Here is a 20105-nt window from a genome sequence, read left to right as displayed (position 1 = left end):
TTCATCATCAGAGACGTGCTGAGGTGGTATTCCCATGTCCTCATCATCAGGAAACATAAGTGGTTGTGCGTCAGTGCATTCTATGTCTTCCACCGCTGGGGAAGGGCTAGGTGGATGCCCTTGGGAAACCCTGCCAGCAGAGTCTTCAACAGCATAAGAGACTGCTGCATAAGTTGAGGATCAGACAGTTTCCCTGATATGCATGGGGGTGATGTGACAGACTGATGGGCTTGTTTTTCATGCGCCATCTGTGCGCTTTCTGCAGAAGACTGGGTGGGAGATAATGTGAACGTGCTGGATCCACTGTCGGCCACCCAATTGACTAATGCCTGTACCTGCTCAGGCCTTACCATCCTTAGAACGGCATTGGGCCCCACCAAATATCGCTGTAAATTCTGGCATCTACTGGGACCTGAGGTAGTTGGTACACTAGGACGTGTGGCAGTGGCAGAACGGCCACATCCTCTCCCAGCACCAGAGGGTCCACTAACACCACCACGACCATGTCCGCGTCCCTTACTAGATGTTTTCCTCATTGTTACTGTTCACCACAATAAGAAAAAAATGATTTGGCCCAATGTATTGAATTCAAATTCAGGCCTTTTTTTTACAGGCACCTAACACTATCTGGCTATCTACTTAGGTACCGTATTACACTAATACAGGCACAGCAGTAACCACAGATTTAGCTGAATATAAATTGTAGGCTTAGTATTTAGGCGCTGGATGACAGGTATACATTTACAGACAGAATTAGACTTGGAGATGCATGGTAGCATTTGAAGTTATTGAGAATGACCCTATCAGCACCTTCAATCTAATATACCCTTTTATGGATAGATTTAAACTTGGCCTGATACAGCAGAAACCACTGATTTAGGGAATTGGTAAGTTGGGAATTGTATTTCAACCCAGAAAAAAATATATCCTTTGCCAGACAGCAGACAGTATTACAATTGGCTAGCCACAGCTGAAACACCAGATTTAGGGTACTGCTATTTTGGCAATTGTATTTCACCCCTGAATAAAATAGCAAGCACAGCCAAGCCCCTGATGTAGGATATAGCAAAAAAAAAAAAAACACACTATTGATGGTTAAATGTACTTGGTGGCAGCTTGTGCTGGCGCACCACAAGACACAAAATGGCCGCCGATCACCCCAGAAAAAAGTGACAGAAAAACGCTCTGGGCAGCCTTAAAACAGTGAGCAATGAAATAGCAGAGGTTGAATGATACACAGCTGTACATCGATCACTTCAGTAATTGTTTTTGAAGACTAAATCACTGCCTAATCTCCATAACAGCAGCAGCTGCATCCTATCCCTACACTGATCAGAGCAGAGTGACGTGCGGCGCTACGTGACTCCAGCTTAAATAGAGGCTGGGTCACATGCTGCACTGGCCAATCACAGCCATGCTAATAGTAGGCATGGCTGTGATGGCCTCTTGGGGCAAGTAGTATGACGCTTGTTGATTGGCTGCTTTGCAGCCTTTCAAAAATCGCCAAGAAAGCGCCGAACACCGAACCCGAACCTGGACTTTTACGGAAAATGTTCGGGTTCAGGCCCATGTCACGAACACCCCTCATCCCTAGTCCTAATAACAACATAGTATTAAAAATGGACGATTACTCTAGTATGTTCAATTGTTGTTGTTTTTTTGCAAATATGTAGCCCATAATACTATTTAGACTGCCTACCGTATTTTGGCAATGATTATGCTTTATTCTAATGTGGAAATTTGTCTAAGTTTGCCTGTATTCTCTTTTCTTTGTAGTATGGACTGGTCCAGCACCCTTTTGCTTCTTTTCATCTTCTTCATGGTTTGTATAATCTTAAACTACATAAAGATCTTCAAAGAGAAGGCAACACTTCCTCCAGGACCCATGCCAGTTCCTTTCCTGGGAAATCTTTTTCAGCTCAACACAAATGACATTGTCAGCACACTCATGAAGGTAAGAGTTACAGTATTTGTAGGGAGAAGGCAATATAATGGTGCAACAGTGATCATACAATATTATATTGAAAAATTGTGGTACAGTATTTCAAAGTAACACCATTACAAATATGTCAAATATGTCAAATATGTAACACCAAACACATCGGGAGGCTCGGGTGCTATACCGAGCACCCGAGTATAATGGAAGTCAATGGGAGAACCCGAGCATTAAAACAGGCACCCGCTGCTCTGAAGAGGGGAGGGTGTCTGGTTCATTAGAAAAGGTCAGAAATTGGTGGAAATGGTTCGGGAACAGCATGGGGAGGATGTCTGGATGCATCTTCGACTCCCAGGTCACTGCTGGGAATGATGTTGTCCGAGTAGTCCATCATTTTTACAGACTGACAATAATACGCACAAAACCAAAGATAAAATCGATTTTAGAGGAAAAATGGTTAGGAAACATTCTTTCCTGTATATTTACTTGTATATAAAGTGCAAGTGCTGCCAAAAATTACAAGGAAGAGGCACTCCGATGCAACCTGTATATCACATAAAGGAGGACCTCATTCACATTGTGGTACAATTGTTCAGGTAGTGGGACTCCTACACTCATAAAGCCTATGCACTAAGTGAAAGGGCTGCCATAAATTACAAGGAACCGCCACTACAAAACACCCTTTGTTACACATAAAGGAGGGCATCATACACAGCCTTGAAAAATGATGCTTGATGGCCTGCTGGTGACCCTCAAAAACATTTGGAACAACGGCCTGCTGATCTGACCATCTAAAACATTATGGGCTAGGGCCTGCTGCCGCTTTGGTGATTCTAGATAACCTGGGCCGATCGCACGTCCCCGTGACGGCGACGATCCATTCGGATGTCTGCCCTATCAACTTTCGATGTTATTTTCAGCGCCAACCACGGTGACCACGGGTAATGGGGAATCAGGGTTTGATTCCGGAGAGGGAGCCTGAGAAACAGCTACGGCTACCACTTCCAAGCAAGGCAGCATGCGCGCAAATTACCTATTAGGTATAATTAGGTGAGGGACTGCAGGTGAGCTGATCCTATAAAAGATTGTTGGTTTTCATAACTGGGGCCATGATTAAGAGGGATGGCAGGGGGAATCCATATTATGCCGCTAGAGGTGAAATTCTTGGACCGGCACAAGATGAACCAAAGCGAAAGCATTTACCAAGAATGTTTTCATTAATCAAAGTGAAAGTCGGAGGTTCGAAGACGATCAGATACCGTCGTAGTCCGACCATAAATGATGACGACCGGCAATCCGGTGGTGTTATTCCCAAGACCCGCCGAGCAGCTTCCAGGAAACCAAAGTCTTTGGTTTCCGGGGGGAGTATGGTTGCAAAGCTGAAACTTAAAGGAATTGACGGAAGGGCACCACCAGGAGTGGAGCCTGTGGCTTAATTTGACTCAACACGGGAAGCCTCACCCGGCCCGGACACGGAGAGGATTGACAGATTGATAGCTCTTTCTCGATTCTGTGGGTGGTGGTGTATGGATGTTCTTAGTTTGGTGGAGCGATTTGTCTGGTTATTTCCGATAACAAACGAGACTCCTCCTTGATAACTACTTACGTGACCCCCGGCGGTGAGGATTGTGTTGACCAGAATCTTGGATAGTGAGAATGGACTTGTAGGTGGAGGCCTGCAGGTGAGCCGACCCTGTAAAAAATTTTAGGTGCGGCCCTGCTGCTGAGCTGACCCTGTCAAACATTAAATGAGAGGGCCTGCTTGTGAGCTGACCCTGTAAAACATTATATGTAAGAGCCTGCTGCTGAGCTGACCCTGTAAAAGATTTTAGGTGCGGGCCTGCTGGTGAGCTGACCCTGTAAAAGATTTTAGGTGCGGGCCTGCTGGGGAGCTGACCCTGTAAAACATTATATGAGAGGGCCTGCTGGGGATCTGACCCTGTAAAAGATTTTAGGTGCGGGCCTGCAGGTGAGCTGATCCTGTAAAACATTTTATGCGAGGGCCTGCTGGTGAGCTGACCCTCTAAAAGATTTTAGGTGCGGGCCTGCTGGTGAGCTGACCCTATAAACCATTATAAGTGAGGGCCTGCTGATGAGATGACCCTGTAAAAGATTTTAGGTGAGGGCCTACTGGTGAGCTGACCCTGTAAAACATTGTAGTTGAGGACCTGCTGGTGATCTGATCCTCCAAAAAATTATATGCGAGGGCCTGCAGCTGAGCTGACCCTGCAAAACATTATATGCCAAGGGCATATATGCGAGAGGATTATATGCAACGAATAAGCATTTTGATATGATGGAAGAGGATGAGGAGGATGAGAAAAGGAAGATTTAATCATATACCCTTGTTTGTGGTTGAAGGGGTGCATGGGAATATAGAGTATTCAGTACATTATAAACAACACATTTAAAGTGCCTTTATGTTCATCAGATTTCCTCTGGTGGATCGAGAAGTCATGGTCAATCCAGGTCGTGTTCATTTTTATAAGAGTCAACCTGTCAGCATTTTCAGTTGACAGGCAGATACGCTTATCTGTTATAATGCCACCAGCAGCACTAAAATACAGCTCAGACAAATCGCTGGCGGCAGGGCAGGCCAGCACCTCCAAGGCGTAGAGCACCAGTTCATGCCATGTGTCCAGCTTGGACACCCAGTAGTTGTAAGGCACTGAGGGATCATTGAGAATGCTGACAGGGTCTGCTATGTATTCCTTCACCATCTTCCAAAATGTTTCCCTCCTTGTGACACTAGGCCGCGCATCAGGGTACTGGCGGGGTGTCATAAAACTGTCCCAGGCTTTGGAGAGTGTTGCCCTGCCTCTGTTGGAACTGCTATGTGTTCCTATTGTCTCCCCTCCTCAGTTGGCCAAGGAAGTACAGACTCTGCCACCAGCGTTGTCAGATGGAAATTTTTGGAGCAATTTTTCAACAAGTATCTTCTGGTATTGCACCGTTTTGCTTGTCCTCTCCACCATAGGAATGAGAGATAAGAAGTTCTCTTTGTAGCGGGGGTCAAGAAGGGTGAACAACCAGTAATCCATGTTGTCTAAAATGCGTATAACGCGCGGGTCGCTGTAAAGGCAGCCTAACATGAAGTCAGCCATGTGTGCCAGAGTACCAACAGGCAAGACTTCGCTGTTGTCATCAGGAGGATCACTCTCAATCTCCTGATCCTCCTCCTCCTCTTCTACCCACCCACGCTGAACAAATGGAATTAAACTTCCATGGGTACTATCCTCTGTAGCGGAGCCAACCGTCTCCTGCTCCTCCTCTTCATCGTCCAATTCGCGCTGAGAAGACGAACTGAGAGTGGTCTGGCTATCACCCTGTATAATGTCTTTCCCCATTTTCACCTCTTCCACATGCAAAGCGTCGTCCTTAATTGTGAGCAGCGAGCGTTTGAGTAGACACAGAAGTGGGACAGTTACGCCGCACACCATCTGTGTTGATTCCTCAATGTTTCTTAAAACCTCACAGAGGTCAGACATCCATGCCCACTCCTCACTTCTGATTACCGGAAGCTGACTGGAAATGCGACGACCATGTTGCAGCTGGTATTCCACTACTGCCCTCTGCTGCTCACAAAGCCTGGCCAACATGTGGAACGTCGAGTTCCAGTGCGTGCTCACGTCGCACAACAGCCGGTGAGCTGGCAATTTCCAGCTCTGCTGCAGCATTGACAGACCAGCTGAAGCTGTCAATGACTTGTGGAAATGGGCACACACGCGGCACACCTTCACCAGTAGCTCAGGCAAATTGGGGTAGGTTTTGAGAAACCGCTGAACCACTAAGTTTAAGATGTGGGCTAGGCATGGGACCTTGTTAAGTTATTAAAGGAAACCTGTCACCAGGATAATCACTATTGAAGTAAAGCCATAGCCTAATAGCACTTAGTACCTTATTTCCGGATGTGCCTTTGTTCCAGCAATAGATGTTTTTTAACCTCTGAAAATCTAGTTTATTTGGTATGCAAATGAGCCAGTAAGGTGCCCAGCGGGCCGTCATTCTTGCAGGAAGGAGCCCAGGCATGTCTCCTGCCACAATGTGTCCACCCACCCATTCCTGCAAGAGTGACGCCCCTCAGGGCACCTTACTGGCTCATTTGCATACCCAATAAACTGGATTTTCAGAAGATAGAAAACATCTATTGCTGAAACAAAGTCACATCTAGAAATAAGGTTCTAAGTGATATTAGGCTATGGCTTTACTTCAATAGCGATTATCCTCGTGACAGATTTCCTTTAAGGACCTGCATCTATTAGTCACAACAGAGAACAGCTTAAGACTTTTCCTTTGGAGGATCCAACAAATCCTTGTATTTCATGGACAGCCAATTGATTTTGATGAAAATTGTGTAATGCTCCATCTCTCCTGTTGTGGCACTGTAAAAAGATTGAACATTTGCAGTCCAAGAGCTTACAACTGATTGCTTGGGGGTCCTAGTATCAGGACACCATTTAAAGCAACCCTACAAATCCAAAATAAAAATTGATTATACCACACATTGGAAATATTTAGTCCTTATACCAGGTGCCCTCTGGTGGAATTTTGATGATCTAGTCCAGGGATGGGCAAAATGCGGCTCTCCAGCTGTTATAAAACTACAAATCCCATCATGCCCTGCTGTAGGCTGATAGCTGTAGGCAGACTAAGCATACTGGGATTTGTATTTTTGCAACAGCTGGAGAGCCACAGTTTGCCCATCCCTGATCTAGTCCTTTGGCTTTATCCTTGCCAAGGAATACTTAGACATGCCTTCCATCCACTGCCCTTGGAAAAACTAGTACCAATGAAATGGCAGCGGCCATTTTATGCAAGCTCAGTGCACCAGCACTGCATCTGAGCTTTTTGGGACATTGAAATCTAAGCTTTAAAAACAGCACAAATAATCTGTTTGTAAAAAATTTTTTTTTTTGCAATTTACAACATCTGGTGCTTTTGCAGGCTTAGTCAGTGTGCAATTGAATCTAGAAATACAGCCATAATTTTGTGGGTTTTTAAAAACACACTTTTTTGCCAAAATCCACTATTTTCCTGATCTGCAAGTGTTAAATTCAAGTTTAATATATACAGCTTTCATATTCTGTTGCCAAAAAAACACTTTTTTGGCAATATACAACATCTGTATTAATCAGTGTGCAATTTAAGCTAGAAATACAGCCATAATTTTCTGGGTTTTTAAAAACACACTTTTTTGCCAAAAAACACAATTTTTCTGGCCTTGCAGCATCAGCACGTGTGAAATTCAAGGATTATATACTGCTGTCATATTTAGTTATTAAACAAACACGAGTTTGGGGGAAAATAAAGTTTTTTTTGCTACATATGTTCTTTAATAGCGGCCTAGTGTAGGTCAGGGCGTGTGAGATACACCCTTCATATGCAGGTTTTCTATTCAGGTATTTGAAATACAGCCATTTTGGGCAGAAATCTTTAGATGCGGCCTAGTGTGGGTCAGGGCATGTGAGGTACACCCTTTAAATACAGGGGTTCTATTCAGGTATTTGAAATACAGTCATTTTTGCCAAACAAAATTAAAAGAAGACCCTTCATATACAGGTTTTCTATTCAGTTATTTGAAATACAGCCATTTTGTACACAAATCTTTAATTGCGGCCTAGTGTTGTTCAGGGCGTGTGAAATACACCCTTTAAATACAGGGGTTTGATTCTTTTATTAATAAAACACCATTTTTGGGGCAAAATCCAAAATTTTTGCGCCCATACATATAGAATGTGTCGGCAGATAAGAACCATTTGGCCCATCTAGTCTGCCCAATATACTGAATACTATGGATAGCCCCCGGCCCTATCTTATATGAAGGATGGCCTTATGCCTATCCCATGCATGCTTAAACCCCTTCACTGTATTTGCAGCTACCACTTCTGCAGGAAGGCTATTCCATGCATCCACTACTCTCTCAGTAAAGTAATACTTCCTTATATTACTTTTAAACCTTTGCCCCTCTAATTTAAAACTGTGTCCTCTTGTGGTAGTTTTTCTTCTTTTAAATATGCTCTCTTCCTTTACCGAGTTGATTCCCTTTATGTATTTAAAAGTTTCTATCATATCCCCTCTGTCTCTTCTTTCTTCCAAGCTATACATATTAAGGTCCTTTAACCTTTCCTGGTAAGTTTTATCCTGCAATCCATGTACTAGTTTAGTAGCTCTTCTCTGAACTCTCTCTAGAGTATCTATATCCTTCTGGAGATATGGCCTCCAGTACTGCGCACAATACTCCAAGTGAGGTCTCACCAGTGTTCTGTACAGCGGCATAAGCACTTCACTCTTTCTACTGCTTATACCTCTCCCTATACATCCAAGCATTCTGCTGGCATTTCGTGCTGCTCTATTACATTGTCTTCCCACCTTTAAGTCTTCTGAAATAATTACTCCTAAATCCCTTTCCTCAGATACTGAGGTCAGGACTGTGTCAAATATTCTATATTCTGCCCTTGGGTTTTTACGCCCCAGGTGCATTATCTTGCACTTATCCACATTAAATTTCAGTTTCCAGAGTTCTGACCATTCTTCTAGTTCTCCTAAATCCTTTTCCATTTGGCGTTTCCCTCCAGGAACATCAACCCTGTTACATATCTTTGTGTCATCAGCAAAAAGACAAACCTTACCAACGAGGCCTTTTGCAATATCACTTATGAAGATATTAAACAAAATCGGTCCCAGTACAGATCCCTGTGGAACCCCACTGGTAACATTACCTTGTTTTGAATGTTCTCCATTGACTACAACCCTCTGTTGTCTGTCACTCAGCCACTGCCTAATCCACTCAACAATATGGGAGTCCATGCTCAATGACTGCAGTTTATTGATAAGTCTTCTATGTGGGACAGTGTCAAAAGCCTTACTAAAATCTAGATATGCGATGTCTACTGCACCTCCACCGTCTATTATTTTATTCACCCAGTCAAAAAAATCTATAAGATTTGTTTGACATGATCTCCCTGAAGTAAACCCATGTTGTTTTTCATCTTGCAATCCATGGGATTTTAGATGTTCCACAATCCTATCCTTTAATAGGGTTTCCATTAATTTGCCTACTATTGATGTCAGACTCACTGGTCTATAGTTGCTCGATTCCTCCCTACTACCTTTCTTGTGAATGGGCACGACATTTGCCAATTTCCAATCTTCCGGGACGACTCCTGTTACTAATGATTGGTTAAATAAATCTGTTAACGGTTTTGCCAGCTCACCACTAAGCTCTTTTAATAATTTTGGGTGTATCTCATCAGGCCCCTGTGACTTATCTGTCTTCACCTTAGACAGCAAACTTAGAACATCTTCCTCTGTAAAGATACATGTATCAAACGATTTAATAGTCATTCTTTCTAGTGGAGGTCCTCCTCCTTTTTCTTTTGTAAAAACTGAACAGAAGTATTCATTAAGGCAGTCGGCTAGCCCTTTATTCTCTTCTACATACCTTCCGTCCTTTGTTTTTAATTTAGTTATTCCTTGTTTTAATTTCCTTTTTTCATTTATATATCTGAAGAATGTCTTATCCCCTTTTTTCATAGACTGAGCTAGTTTTTCTTCTGCCTGCGCTTTAGAAGTTCTTATAACTTGCTTGGCCTCTCTCTGCCTAATCTTGTAGATTTCCTTATCTTCATTGCTCTGGGTCATCAAGACCTTTGAAATTCCAGGGTTATATACTCCTGTCATATTCAGTTATTAAACTAATACCCGTTTGGGCAAAAAAGAAATATTTGGCAGCCTTTGCTGCAGATGTCATTGGGAGATACACCCTTTAAATACAGGGGTTCTATTCAGGTATTTGAAATACTGCCATTTTGTGCACAAATCTTTAATTGCGGCCTAGTGTGGGTCAGGGTGTGTGAGATACACCCTGTATATACAAGGCTTATATTCTTCTATTAATAAAACAACCTTGTTTGGGCACTGCCCCCCCTTCCAATACTATCCTGAAGAAACATTACTGCCCCCCATAGTAATAGTGCTCCTCATAGTCCCACCAATAGTAATTCCCTTCTAGAATGCCCTCATTAGTAACACTGCCCCAACCGTGATAATGCTCTTCAACAATGCCCCCATTATTAGAAGAGCCCTCCCATATTAATAATACCCTCACAGAATCCCCAGTAGAAATAAGGCCCCCTATTGTTCCCCCAGTGGTATTAAAGCTCCCTACAGACCCCTCAGTAGTAATAAGGCCCCCATAGTGCGCTTAGTAGAAATAAGACAGATCTATAAGACCCTCCTATAGAGCCCCAAGTAGTAATAAGACCGCCTATAATGTCCCCTGGATCTGCAGTGCCCCCTGGAGTTATAATCCTCCCTCCACCATACAGTCCCATGTAAATAACATCACCTCCTCCCCAGCCACTTCCAACGCACAATCCCATGTAAACATCACCGCCTAAGGCTACTTTCACACTTGGGTTCGTGCGGATCTGTCCTGTACTTGTACAGGACGAATCCGCACCGATAATACAAACGAATGCATCCGTTCAGGACCGATTCGTTTGTATTAGATTTGAAATTCTAAGTCCCAATACGGATCCGTCCTGACTTACATTAAAAGTCAATGGGGGACGGATCCGTTTACAATTGAACCATTTTGTGTCAATGCAAAGAGATCCGTCCCCATTGACTTACATTCTAAGTCAGGACGGATCCGTTTGGCTCCGCAAGGCCATGCGGACACAAAAACGCTGTTTGCAGCATTTTGGGAACCGCCTCCAAAACGGAACGGGGGGCCGTACGGAGCCGAACAAATGCATTCTGTATGGATCCGCATCCATTTAGAATGCATTGGGGTTAAACTGATGCATTTGGGGCTGCTTGTGAGAGCCTTGAAACGGATCTCACAAGCGGATCCCCAAACGCAAGTGTGAACGTAGCCTAAACATTAAGTCCCATGTACATAAACATCATTCCCCCCCCCACCATCCACTTTCAACATACAGTCCCATGTAAATAACATCACTCCCTGCCCCAGCCACCTCAAGCACACAGTTCCATGTCAATAACATCCCTCCCTTCAGCCTTAACATACATCCCAGTTAAATAACTACAACTCCCAGCATTGCTCTGCCTCTCCCTTCACTTAACTTTTCTCATGTACAGACATCACCATTAGGCTCCTTCTCTTCTTCACTCCGGTCCAATCCTGCACTGGTCACATGATTGTGACATCATCCAGGTCATCCTATCACAGCCTGTTTTGCTGATCACATGACCTGTGATGTCACCACAGGTCCTTCAGCTCTTCCCAGTGTATTAGATTCAATTGTATTGCCGTTCTGTGTACGGCAATACAGTTGTATCTAGCAGGCAGGCAGGACATTCGGGGCATGGGACAAAACATCCGGGGCCCAGGCCCCGAATGTTTTAACCTAGCAACGCCCCTGGGGCTTATATTCTTCTATTAATAAAACATCCTTTTTTGGGCAAAATACACAATTTTTCAGGCCTTGCAGCATCAAGACGTTTGAAAATCCAGGGTTATATACTGCTGTCATATTCAGTTATTAAACTAACTCCCAAACGCTGGAGAGGAAGAGGAAGTACCCCCCTACCTACCCGCGATCACGAGCCCTGAATGCCAGCATTTCTAAATTACTGGCCTTTGAAATGCTGTCATTCTGTTTGGTGGAGACAGATAGTTTTAAAGGCCTTATGGCAGTGGATGTCCCACGGTACGTCGTGCCCAGCCACCACTACTTTTCCAGGAGAGCCATCCCTTCCCTGCACAACCAAGTAGGGGACAAAATCAGGTGTGCACTGCGCAACGCCATCTGTGGCAAGGTGCACCTCACTACGGATACGTGGACCAGTAAGCACGGTCAGGGACGTTAAATCTCCATAACAGCACACTGGGTAAATGCAGTGGCGGCTGGGCCTGAGGCAGATAGCGGTTTGGCGCATGTCCTTCCACCACCGAGGATTGCAGGGCACTTCAGTTTGCCTCATGTTGAGGACCTCCTACTCTGCTTGCTAATCCTCTACCAGCTCCTCATCCGGTCAGCGTAACACCTTCACCACCAACTTCAGCACAGCCAGGGGTAAACGACAGCAGGCAGTTTTCAAACTTATCTGTTTGGGGGACAAACCCCACACCGCGCAGGAGCTGTGGACGGGCCTTGAACAACAGACCGATGAGTGGTTTGTGCCAGTCAGCCTCAAGCCCGGCCTGGTGGTGCGCAAAAATGGGCGAAATCTCGTAGCAGCTCTGGGAATAGACGATTTGACGCACATCCCTTGCCTGGCGCATGTGCTGAATTTGGTGGTGCAGAGATTCCTTAAAAATTACCCTGACATGTCAGAGCTGCTGCATAAAGTGCGGGCCGTCTGTGCGCGCTTTTGGCGTTCTCACCCTGCTGCTGCTCGCCTGTCAGCGCTGCAGCGTAACTTCGGCCTTCCCGCTCATCGCCTCATATGCGACGTGCCCACAAGGTGGAACTCCACCTTGCACATGCTGGCCAGACTGTGCGAGCAGCAGCAGGCGATAGTGGAGTTTCAGCTACAGCACGCACGGGTGAGTCGCTCAGCGGAACAGCACCACTTCACCACTAATGACTGGGCCTACATGCGAGACCTGTGTTCCCTGTTGCGCTGTTTCGAGTACTCCACCAACATGGCCAGTGCCGATAACGCCGTTCTCAGCGTTACTATCCCACTTCTATGCCTCCTTGAAAAAACGCTTCTGGCGATGATGGAAGAGGATGTGGCACAGGAGGAGGAGGAGGAGGAGGAAGAGGGATCATTTCGTAGGGTTTCCGGCCAGTCATTCCCAAGTCGCTCCGAGGGTAGGTTCCTGCACCCACAAACACAAGGTACACAATTGTCCAGCCAGGGCACAGTTCTGGAGGATGAGGAGGTGGAGGAGGAGATGGAGGAGGAGGAACCACGTTCACAGCAGGGTGGCACCCAGACCAGATCATGGCCCTCACTGGTGCGTGGATGGGGGGATACAGAGGACACAGATGATACACCTCCCACAGAGGACAGCTTTTCGTTGCCTCTGGGCAGCCTTACACACATGAGCGATTACATGCTGCAGTGTCTCCGCAACGACCGCCAAGTTGCCCACATTCTAACTTGTGCTGATTACTGGGTGGCCACGCTGCTGGATCCCCGTTACAAGGACAACGTACTGTCCTTTATTCCGTCACTGGAGCGTGATCGCAAGATGCGCGAGTACAAGCGCACGCTGGTAGATGCACTGCTGGTGGCATTCCCACCTGACAGCGGGGGCACAGTGGAAGCACAAGGCGAAGACAGAGGACGAGGAAGAGGTCGCCAACGCAGCTGGGGCACCGCCAGCACCTCAGAAGGCAGGGTTAACATGGCCGAAATGTGGAAAAGCTTTGTCTGCACGCCACAACAACCAGCACCACCAGCTGATACGGAACGTCTTAGCAGGAGGCAGCATTTCACCAACATGGTGGAGCAGTATGTGTGCACACGCCTACACGTACTGAATGACGGGTCTGCCCCCTTCAATTTCTGGGTCTCCAAATTGGGCACATGGCCTGAGCTTGCCCTTTACGCCTTGGAGGTGCTGGCCTGCCCTGCAGCCAGTGTATTATCTGAACGTGTGTTTAGCACGGCAGGGGGCGTCATCACAGACAAGCGCAGTCTCCTGTCCACAGCCAATGTGGACAAGCTCACGTTCATTAAAATGAACCAGGCATGGATCCCTCAGGACTTGTCCGTACCTTGTGCAGAAAAGACATGTATACCGGCACTAAGCAGCCATTGTTATACGGCAGCGTAATTGCTCATGTTTGTATTTGAGATATTTCACACTCTTTTGGAGTGTACCTTAATTTTACAAAATTAAATTAAAACCAAAAACCTGTGTTGACTATCTCGTCCTCCTCCACCGCCTCTTCCACCTACACCACTACGTCCACCGCCTCCTCAAACTCCTACTCCATATGGAACTCCACCTCATAAATCAATTTTTTTTTTTGCACTTGTTTTATTTTATAACATTTCACTACTATGTCATTTACATTTTCTGGTAAAATTCACCAATTTTTGGGTGTATAGTACCACTGCTATACCTAGTAGGCCGGTTAAAAATAAAAAATTGTCATTTACATTTTAGGGTGAAATTCACCAATTTTGGTGTGTATAGTACCACTGCTAAACCTAGTGGACCAGTAAAAAAAAATAATTGTCAGTTACATTTTCTGGCGAAATAAACACATTTTTGGGTGTATAGTACCACTGCTATACCTAGTAGGCCAGTTAAAAAAAAATAATTGTCAGTTATATATTATGGTGAAATTCACCAATTTTTGGGTGTGATGTACCACTCCTATACCTAGAGGACCGGAAAAAAAAATTGTCGGTTACATTTTTGGGTGAAATTCACCAATTTTTGGGTGTAATATACCCCTCCTCTACCTAGTTGACAGTTTAATAAATTTCAATAATTTTTCTGTTACATTCTTGGGTTCATATTATACAATTTTAGACTTGAATAAACACCTGCTATGCATAGGTGACAGGGAATAAAATGTAATAAATTATTTAGTAATTAATGCGCGCCACATCCTTTCATTCAATGCTTAAAGGGTTTCTACCACCAGAAATACTGTTATGTAGCTGACTGACATTAGCAAAGCGCTAATGTCAGCACTACATAACAGTATGTTTCTAACATTTGTCCCTGCAGCTGTTTTTGTAAAATAACCACTTTTACAATATGCTAATGAGCCTCTAGGTGCTATGTGGGCGTAAAATCAGCACCTAGAGGCTCCGTCTACTCACGCTTTATCCCGCCCAGGTCCCCTGTTCTGCCCGCCCTGCTCCTCTTGATTAATGCCTCGGTCCACCGCATCGTTGACGAAATCCCGCGCCTGCGCCGTTCACTTCTGGTTTCGGCACAGGCGCAGTGAGTGAATGATGCGCTCCTGGTGCCGGATTCCTCACTGCGCCTGCGCTACTACGTCGCAGTGAGGAAGCCTGCATCAGGAGAGCGGCCTTCACTCACTGCGCCTGCGAAGTGAACGGCGCAGGAGCGGGATTTCGTCAACGATGCTGTGGACCGCGGCATCAATCAAGAGGAGCTGGGCGGGCAGAACAGGGGACCTGGGCGGGATAAAGGGTGAGTAGACGGAGCCTCTAGGTGCTGATTTTACGCCCACATAGCACCTAGAGGCTCATTAGCATATTGTAAAAGTGGTTATTTTACAAAAATGGCTGCAGGGACAAATGTTAGAAACGTACTGTTATGTAGTGCTGACATTAGCGCATCGCTAATGTCAGTCAGCTAGTATTTCTGGTGGTAGAAGCCCTTTAAACTTTGAAAAGTTGTCACACTTTTATGCTTTAATAATTTCTCCCATATTTCAACTCTAATTTTAAATTTGAAAAAATTCATCCTCCCTTGGATGTGGTCTCTCTTTCTCACGATCCCTCTCTGGCCTGGAACCCTGATTCCCCTGCACCCGTGATCACCATGGTAGGTGCATAAAAGAACATCGAAAGTTGATAGAGCAGATATCAAATTGGATCGTGAACATCACGGGGACGTGCGACATGGTGGGGCAGTGTCACCGCCTCCTCAACCTCCTACTTCATATGGACCTGGTCCTCCTAGATCAAGATTATTATTTTTTATTTTTACGTATTTTATGTTATTTTAAGTAATTTCCCTATCCACATTTGTTTGCAGAGCACTTGCCATGCTCTTAACCACATTTTGACGACATTTGCAGCACTCTAGCCCTTTCCATGACATTTTTACAGCCATTTTAGTGCTCAAAAGTTCGGGTCCCCATTGACTTCAATGGGGTTCGGGTTCGGGGTCAAGTTCGGGTCCCGAACTCGAACTTTTTTCCAAAGTTCGGCCGAACCCATCGAACCCGAACATCCAGGTGTCCGTTCAACTCTACTTATGATTATGTGTATGATGTCCTTTTTGGATGATTTAATAAAGATGTATTCTTGTATTGTCATTTGTGTGGCTGTAATTATTTAGGAGTTTTTTTGGACAGTTACATTATCTGCGCTACATCTCCAGTATAACGTTAGCACATCCGAAATATCAGTGACATTCAGTGTAATTTTTTTTGCTGCTGCTGACCGCAACATTATCTGCGCTACATGTCCTGTGTAACGTGTGCGCAGCCTAAAAATATCTGTGACATCAAGTGTACTTTTTCCATAGACGGTGTCCGCTGCGGACAGTTACATTACTTGCGCTACATCTCCTGTATAACGTTGGCGTATTCAGTCCAATTTTTTTGCTGCTGGTTGCAGCGACATTACCTGCGCTACATCTTCTGTATAACGTTTGTGCATCCTAAATATCAGTGACATTCATTCAGTATAATTTTTTATTAGCCGTTGGTGACAGCGACATTACTTGCACTATACCTCCTGTTTAACGTGTGGGCATCCTAAAAATATCTATGACATTCTGTATACTTTATTTGCGCATACACTTACAAAACCTGCACTACTGTACGTTTGACATACTTGAAAGCATATATACTATTTAATATGCGCAAGGAGAGCAGCAAGGGATGGGAAGTGGGCGTGCTGCTGCTGGTGCACGCAGAGACCGTGACCCCGGGTGCGGTGAAACTGTGCCTGCTGACAGAGCACAATAAACCCACTAATCCATGATACCTAGCTACATGTCCCAGTTTGCAGCCGAGCGAGGGCAGCAGTACAGAGGGGGAGGGATCCGCAGCACCGTAACAGGCTGGAAGAGGCAGTGGGGTGGCAAAAGGGAGAAGGCGGGCCACACCAAACAGGCCCTCAACTGTTCCCCGGAGCACCCCCTTGCAGAAATCACCCTTGCCAAGGGGTAAGTGTTCCGCAGTCTGGTGCTTTTTTGAGGAAAGTGCAGATGACAAAAGAATTGGCATTTGCAACCTGAGCTGTACCAAAATGAGCAGGGGCGTGAACACTAGTAAACTCACCACCACCAGCATGATCCGCCACACGGCATCAAAGCACCCTAATAGGTGGGCCGAACATCTGGGTCCACAACCAGTGTCTGCGGGTCATACCTCTGCCTCCTCTTCCCCTGTGTTACATGCTGGCCAATCCCCTGTACAAGACGCAGACCTGAAAGCCTCCCGCCATGCAACTGGACCTTCGCAAGCACCATCAGCTAGCACATCTACTTCTGTGTCCCAGCGCAGTGTACAGATATCCATACCCCAGGCCTTTGAACAAAAGCGCAAATACCCAGCCACCCACCCACAGACCATAGCACTAAATTCACACCTTTCCAAATTGCTGGCCCTGGAAATGTTGCCATTTAGGCTTGTAGACACTGAGGCTATCCGCAGCCTGGTGGCGGCGGCTGTCCCCCCAGCCGCCATCAGGCTGCGGATAGCCTCAGTGTCTACAAGCCTAAATGGCAACATTTCCAGGGCCAGCAATTTGGAAAGGTGTGAATTTGCTGTCCCCCAGCCTTACACCAGCATGTGTCCTGTAATATCACCCATGCCCTGACCAACGCAGTTATTGGGAAGGTCCACTTAACGACTGACACATGGACAAGTGCTTTTGGCCAGGGACGCCACATTTCCCTGACTGCACACTGGGTGAACGTTGTTGAGGCCAGGAGCGAGTCATACCCTGGGATGGCACAGGTGCTACCAACATCAAGGATTGCGAACCCTACTTCCATCAGGGTTTCCGCCACCTACGTTAGTGGCTACAACCACCCCTTCTCCTCCTCCGCCTCCTCCTCAACTTCCACCTCTGAATTATCTTGCATCACCAGTCAGCCAACAGTCAGTAGCTGGAAGCAGTGTAGCACTGCAGTGGGGAAGCGGTAACAGGCCGTGCTTAAACAGATCTGCTTAGGTGACAAACAGCACACTGCCGCAGAGCTGTGGCAGGGAATAAGGGACCAGACTGAGCTGTGGCTCTCGCCACTCAACCTACAACCAGGCATGGTTGTGTATGATAATGGACGTAACTTGGTGCCTGCTTTGGAGCTTGGCAAGCTCAGACACATCCCATGCCTAGCCCACGTGTTCAACCTAATGGTTCAGCGGTTTCTCAAAACCTACCTCAATTTGCCTGAGCTACTAGTGAAGGTGCGCCGCGTGTGTGCCCATTTCCGAAAGTCAATAGCTTCTGCCGGTCTGGCAACGCTGCAGCAGCACTTGCAATTGCCAGCTTACCGACTGTTGTGCGACGTGAGCACTGGAACTCCAAATTCCATATGTTGGCCAGGCTTTGTGAGCACCAGAGGGCAGTAGTGGAATACCAGCTGCAACATGGTCATCATCTTTCCAGTCATCTTCCGCTCTTCACAAGCGACGAGTGGGCATGGATGGCTGACCTCTGTGAGGTTTTACGCAACTTTGAGGAATCAACACAGATGGTGAGCGGTGATAATGCTATTATCAGCGTAACCATCCCACTTCTGTGTCTACTCAAACCCTCGCTGCTTACAATTAAGGCAGACGCTTTGCATGTGGAAGAGGTGGAACTAGGGGAAGACAGTACACAGGTTGATACCCAGACCACCCTCAGTTCGTCTTCTCAGCACAAATTGGATGAGGAAGAGGAGCAGGAGACTGTTGCCTCTGCTATAGAGGGTAGTACCCATGGAAGTTTTATTCCATCTGTTCAGCGTGGATGGGTAGAAGAAGAGGATGAGGAAATTGAGAGTCATCCTCCTGATGAGGACAGCGAAGTCTTGCCTGTTGGGACTCTGGCACACATGGCTGACTTTATGTGCTGCCTTTCCCATGACCCTCACGTTGTATGCATTTTGGCCAACACCGATTACTGGTTGTTCACGATAAAGAAGAGGAGGAGCAGGAGACGGTTGCCTCCGCTACAGAGGGTAGTACCTAATGGAAGTTTAATTCCATCTGTTCTGCGTGGGTGGGCAGAAGAGGAGAAAGAGGATGAGGAGATTGAGAGTCATCCTCCTGATGACGACAGCGAAGTCTTACCTGTTGGTACTCTGGCAGACATAACTGACTTCATGTTAGGCTGCTTTTCCAGCGACCAACACATTACACGCATTTTAGACAACACGGATTACTGGTTGTTTACCCTTGTCGACCCCCGCTACAAAGAGAACTTCTCATCTCTCATTCCTGTGCTGGAGAGGACGAGCAAAATAGTGTAATACCAGAAGGTCCTTGTGGAAAAATTGCTCCAAAAATGTCTAGCTGACAACGCTGGCTGCAGAGTACGTAGTTTCTTGGCCAACCAAAGAGGGAAGATGAGGGGAACACACAGCAGTTCCAACAGAGGCAGGGCAACACTCCAAGGCTTGGGACAGTTTTATGAAACCCCGCCAGCACCCTCAACCTGATGCACGGCCTAGTGTCACAAGGAGGGAAAAATTTTGGAAGATGGTGATGGAGTACGTAGAAGACCGTGTCAGTGTCATCAATGATCCCTCTGTGCCTTACAACTATAGGTTGTCCAAGCTGGACATGTGGCACAAACTGGCGCTCTGTGCCTTGGAGGTGCTGGCCTGCCTTGCCAGACAGCGTTTTGTCAGAGCGTGTATTTAGTGCTGCTGGGGGAATAATAACTGATAAGCGCATCCGCCTGTCAACGGAAAATGCTGTCCGGTTGACTTTTATAAAAATGAACAAGGCCTGGATTGCCCCTGACTTCTCTACTCCAACAGAGGAAAGCAGCTGAAAATAAAGGCACTCTAAATGTGGCTTTTATGGTATATTGAATACACTGTATTCCCATGCACCCCATCCACCACAAAAAAGGGTATATGGCTCAATCTCCCTTTTCTCGTCCTCCTCCATCATATCAATATGCTTATTAGGCTGCCCTCGCTCCTAATATTTTAGAGGGAGAGCTCAGCAGCAGGCCCTCACCCATAATATTTTTTAAGGTCACCAGCAGGCCCTCAACCATAAGGTTTTAGAGCGTCAGCTCAGCATCAGACTCTCACACCTAAATTTTTAGATGGTCAGCTCAGCAGCAGGCCCTCGCCCACAATTTTTTTAATATGGGCAGCAGTCCCTAGCCCACAACATTTTTTAGATGGTCAGCTCGGCAGCAGGCCCTCGCCCACAATTTATTTTAGATGGTCAGCTCGGCAGCAGGCCCTCGCCCATAATGTTTTAGATGGTCAGCTCGGCAGCAGGCCCTCGCCCACAAAATTATTTAGATGGTCAGCTCAGCAGCAGGCCCTCACCCCTAATGTTTTAGATGGTCA

At 46.1% G+C, this 20105-nt stretch overlaps 1 protein-coding gene across 3 annotated transcripts in view; it reads left to right on the top strand.

Annotated features, from left to right (window-relative positions):
• The window catches only part of LOC121009127 (cytochrome P450 2F2-like), a 168362-nt gene that overhangs the window by 80975 nt on the left and 67282 nt on the right, over window positions 1–20105 (top strand). For 2 of the 3 annotated variants that reach the window (XM_040442003.1, XM_040442002.1), the window contains one exon: window positions 1777–1954. The exons of the other annotated variant lie outside the window; for it this stretch is intronic. In XM_040442003.1, the coding sequence (XP_040297937.1) occupies window positions 1778–1954 (177 nt within the window). In that variant the 5' untranslated portion in view covers window position 1777. The remainder of the gene's footprint in view (window positions 1–1776; window positions 1955–20105) is intronic. 3 annotated transcript variants of the gene reach the window in all.

The sequence above is a fragment of the Bufo bufo genome, chromosome 8 (assembly GCF_905171765.1).
Source record: "Bufo bufo chromosome 8, aBufBuf1.1, whole genome shotgun sequence".
Lineage (NCBI taxonomy): Eukaryota > Metazoa > Chordata > Amphibia > Anura > Bufonidae > Bufo > Bufo bufo.
Note: the sequence above shows the minus strand (reverse complement) of the source record. Positions and strands in the feature narration are given on the sequence as shown.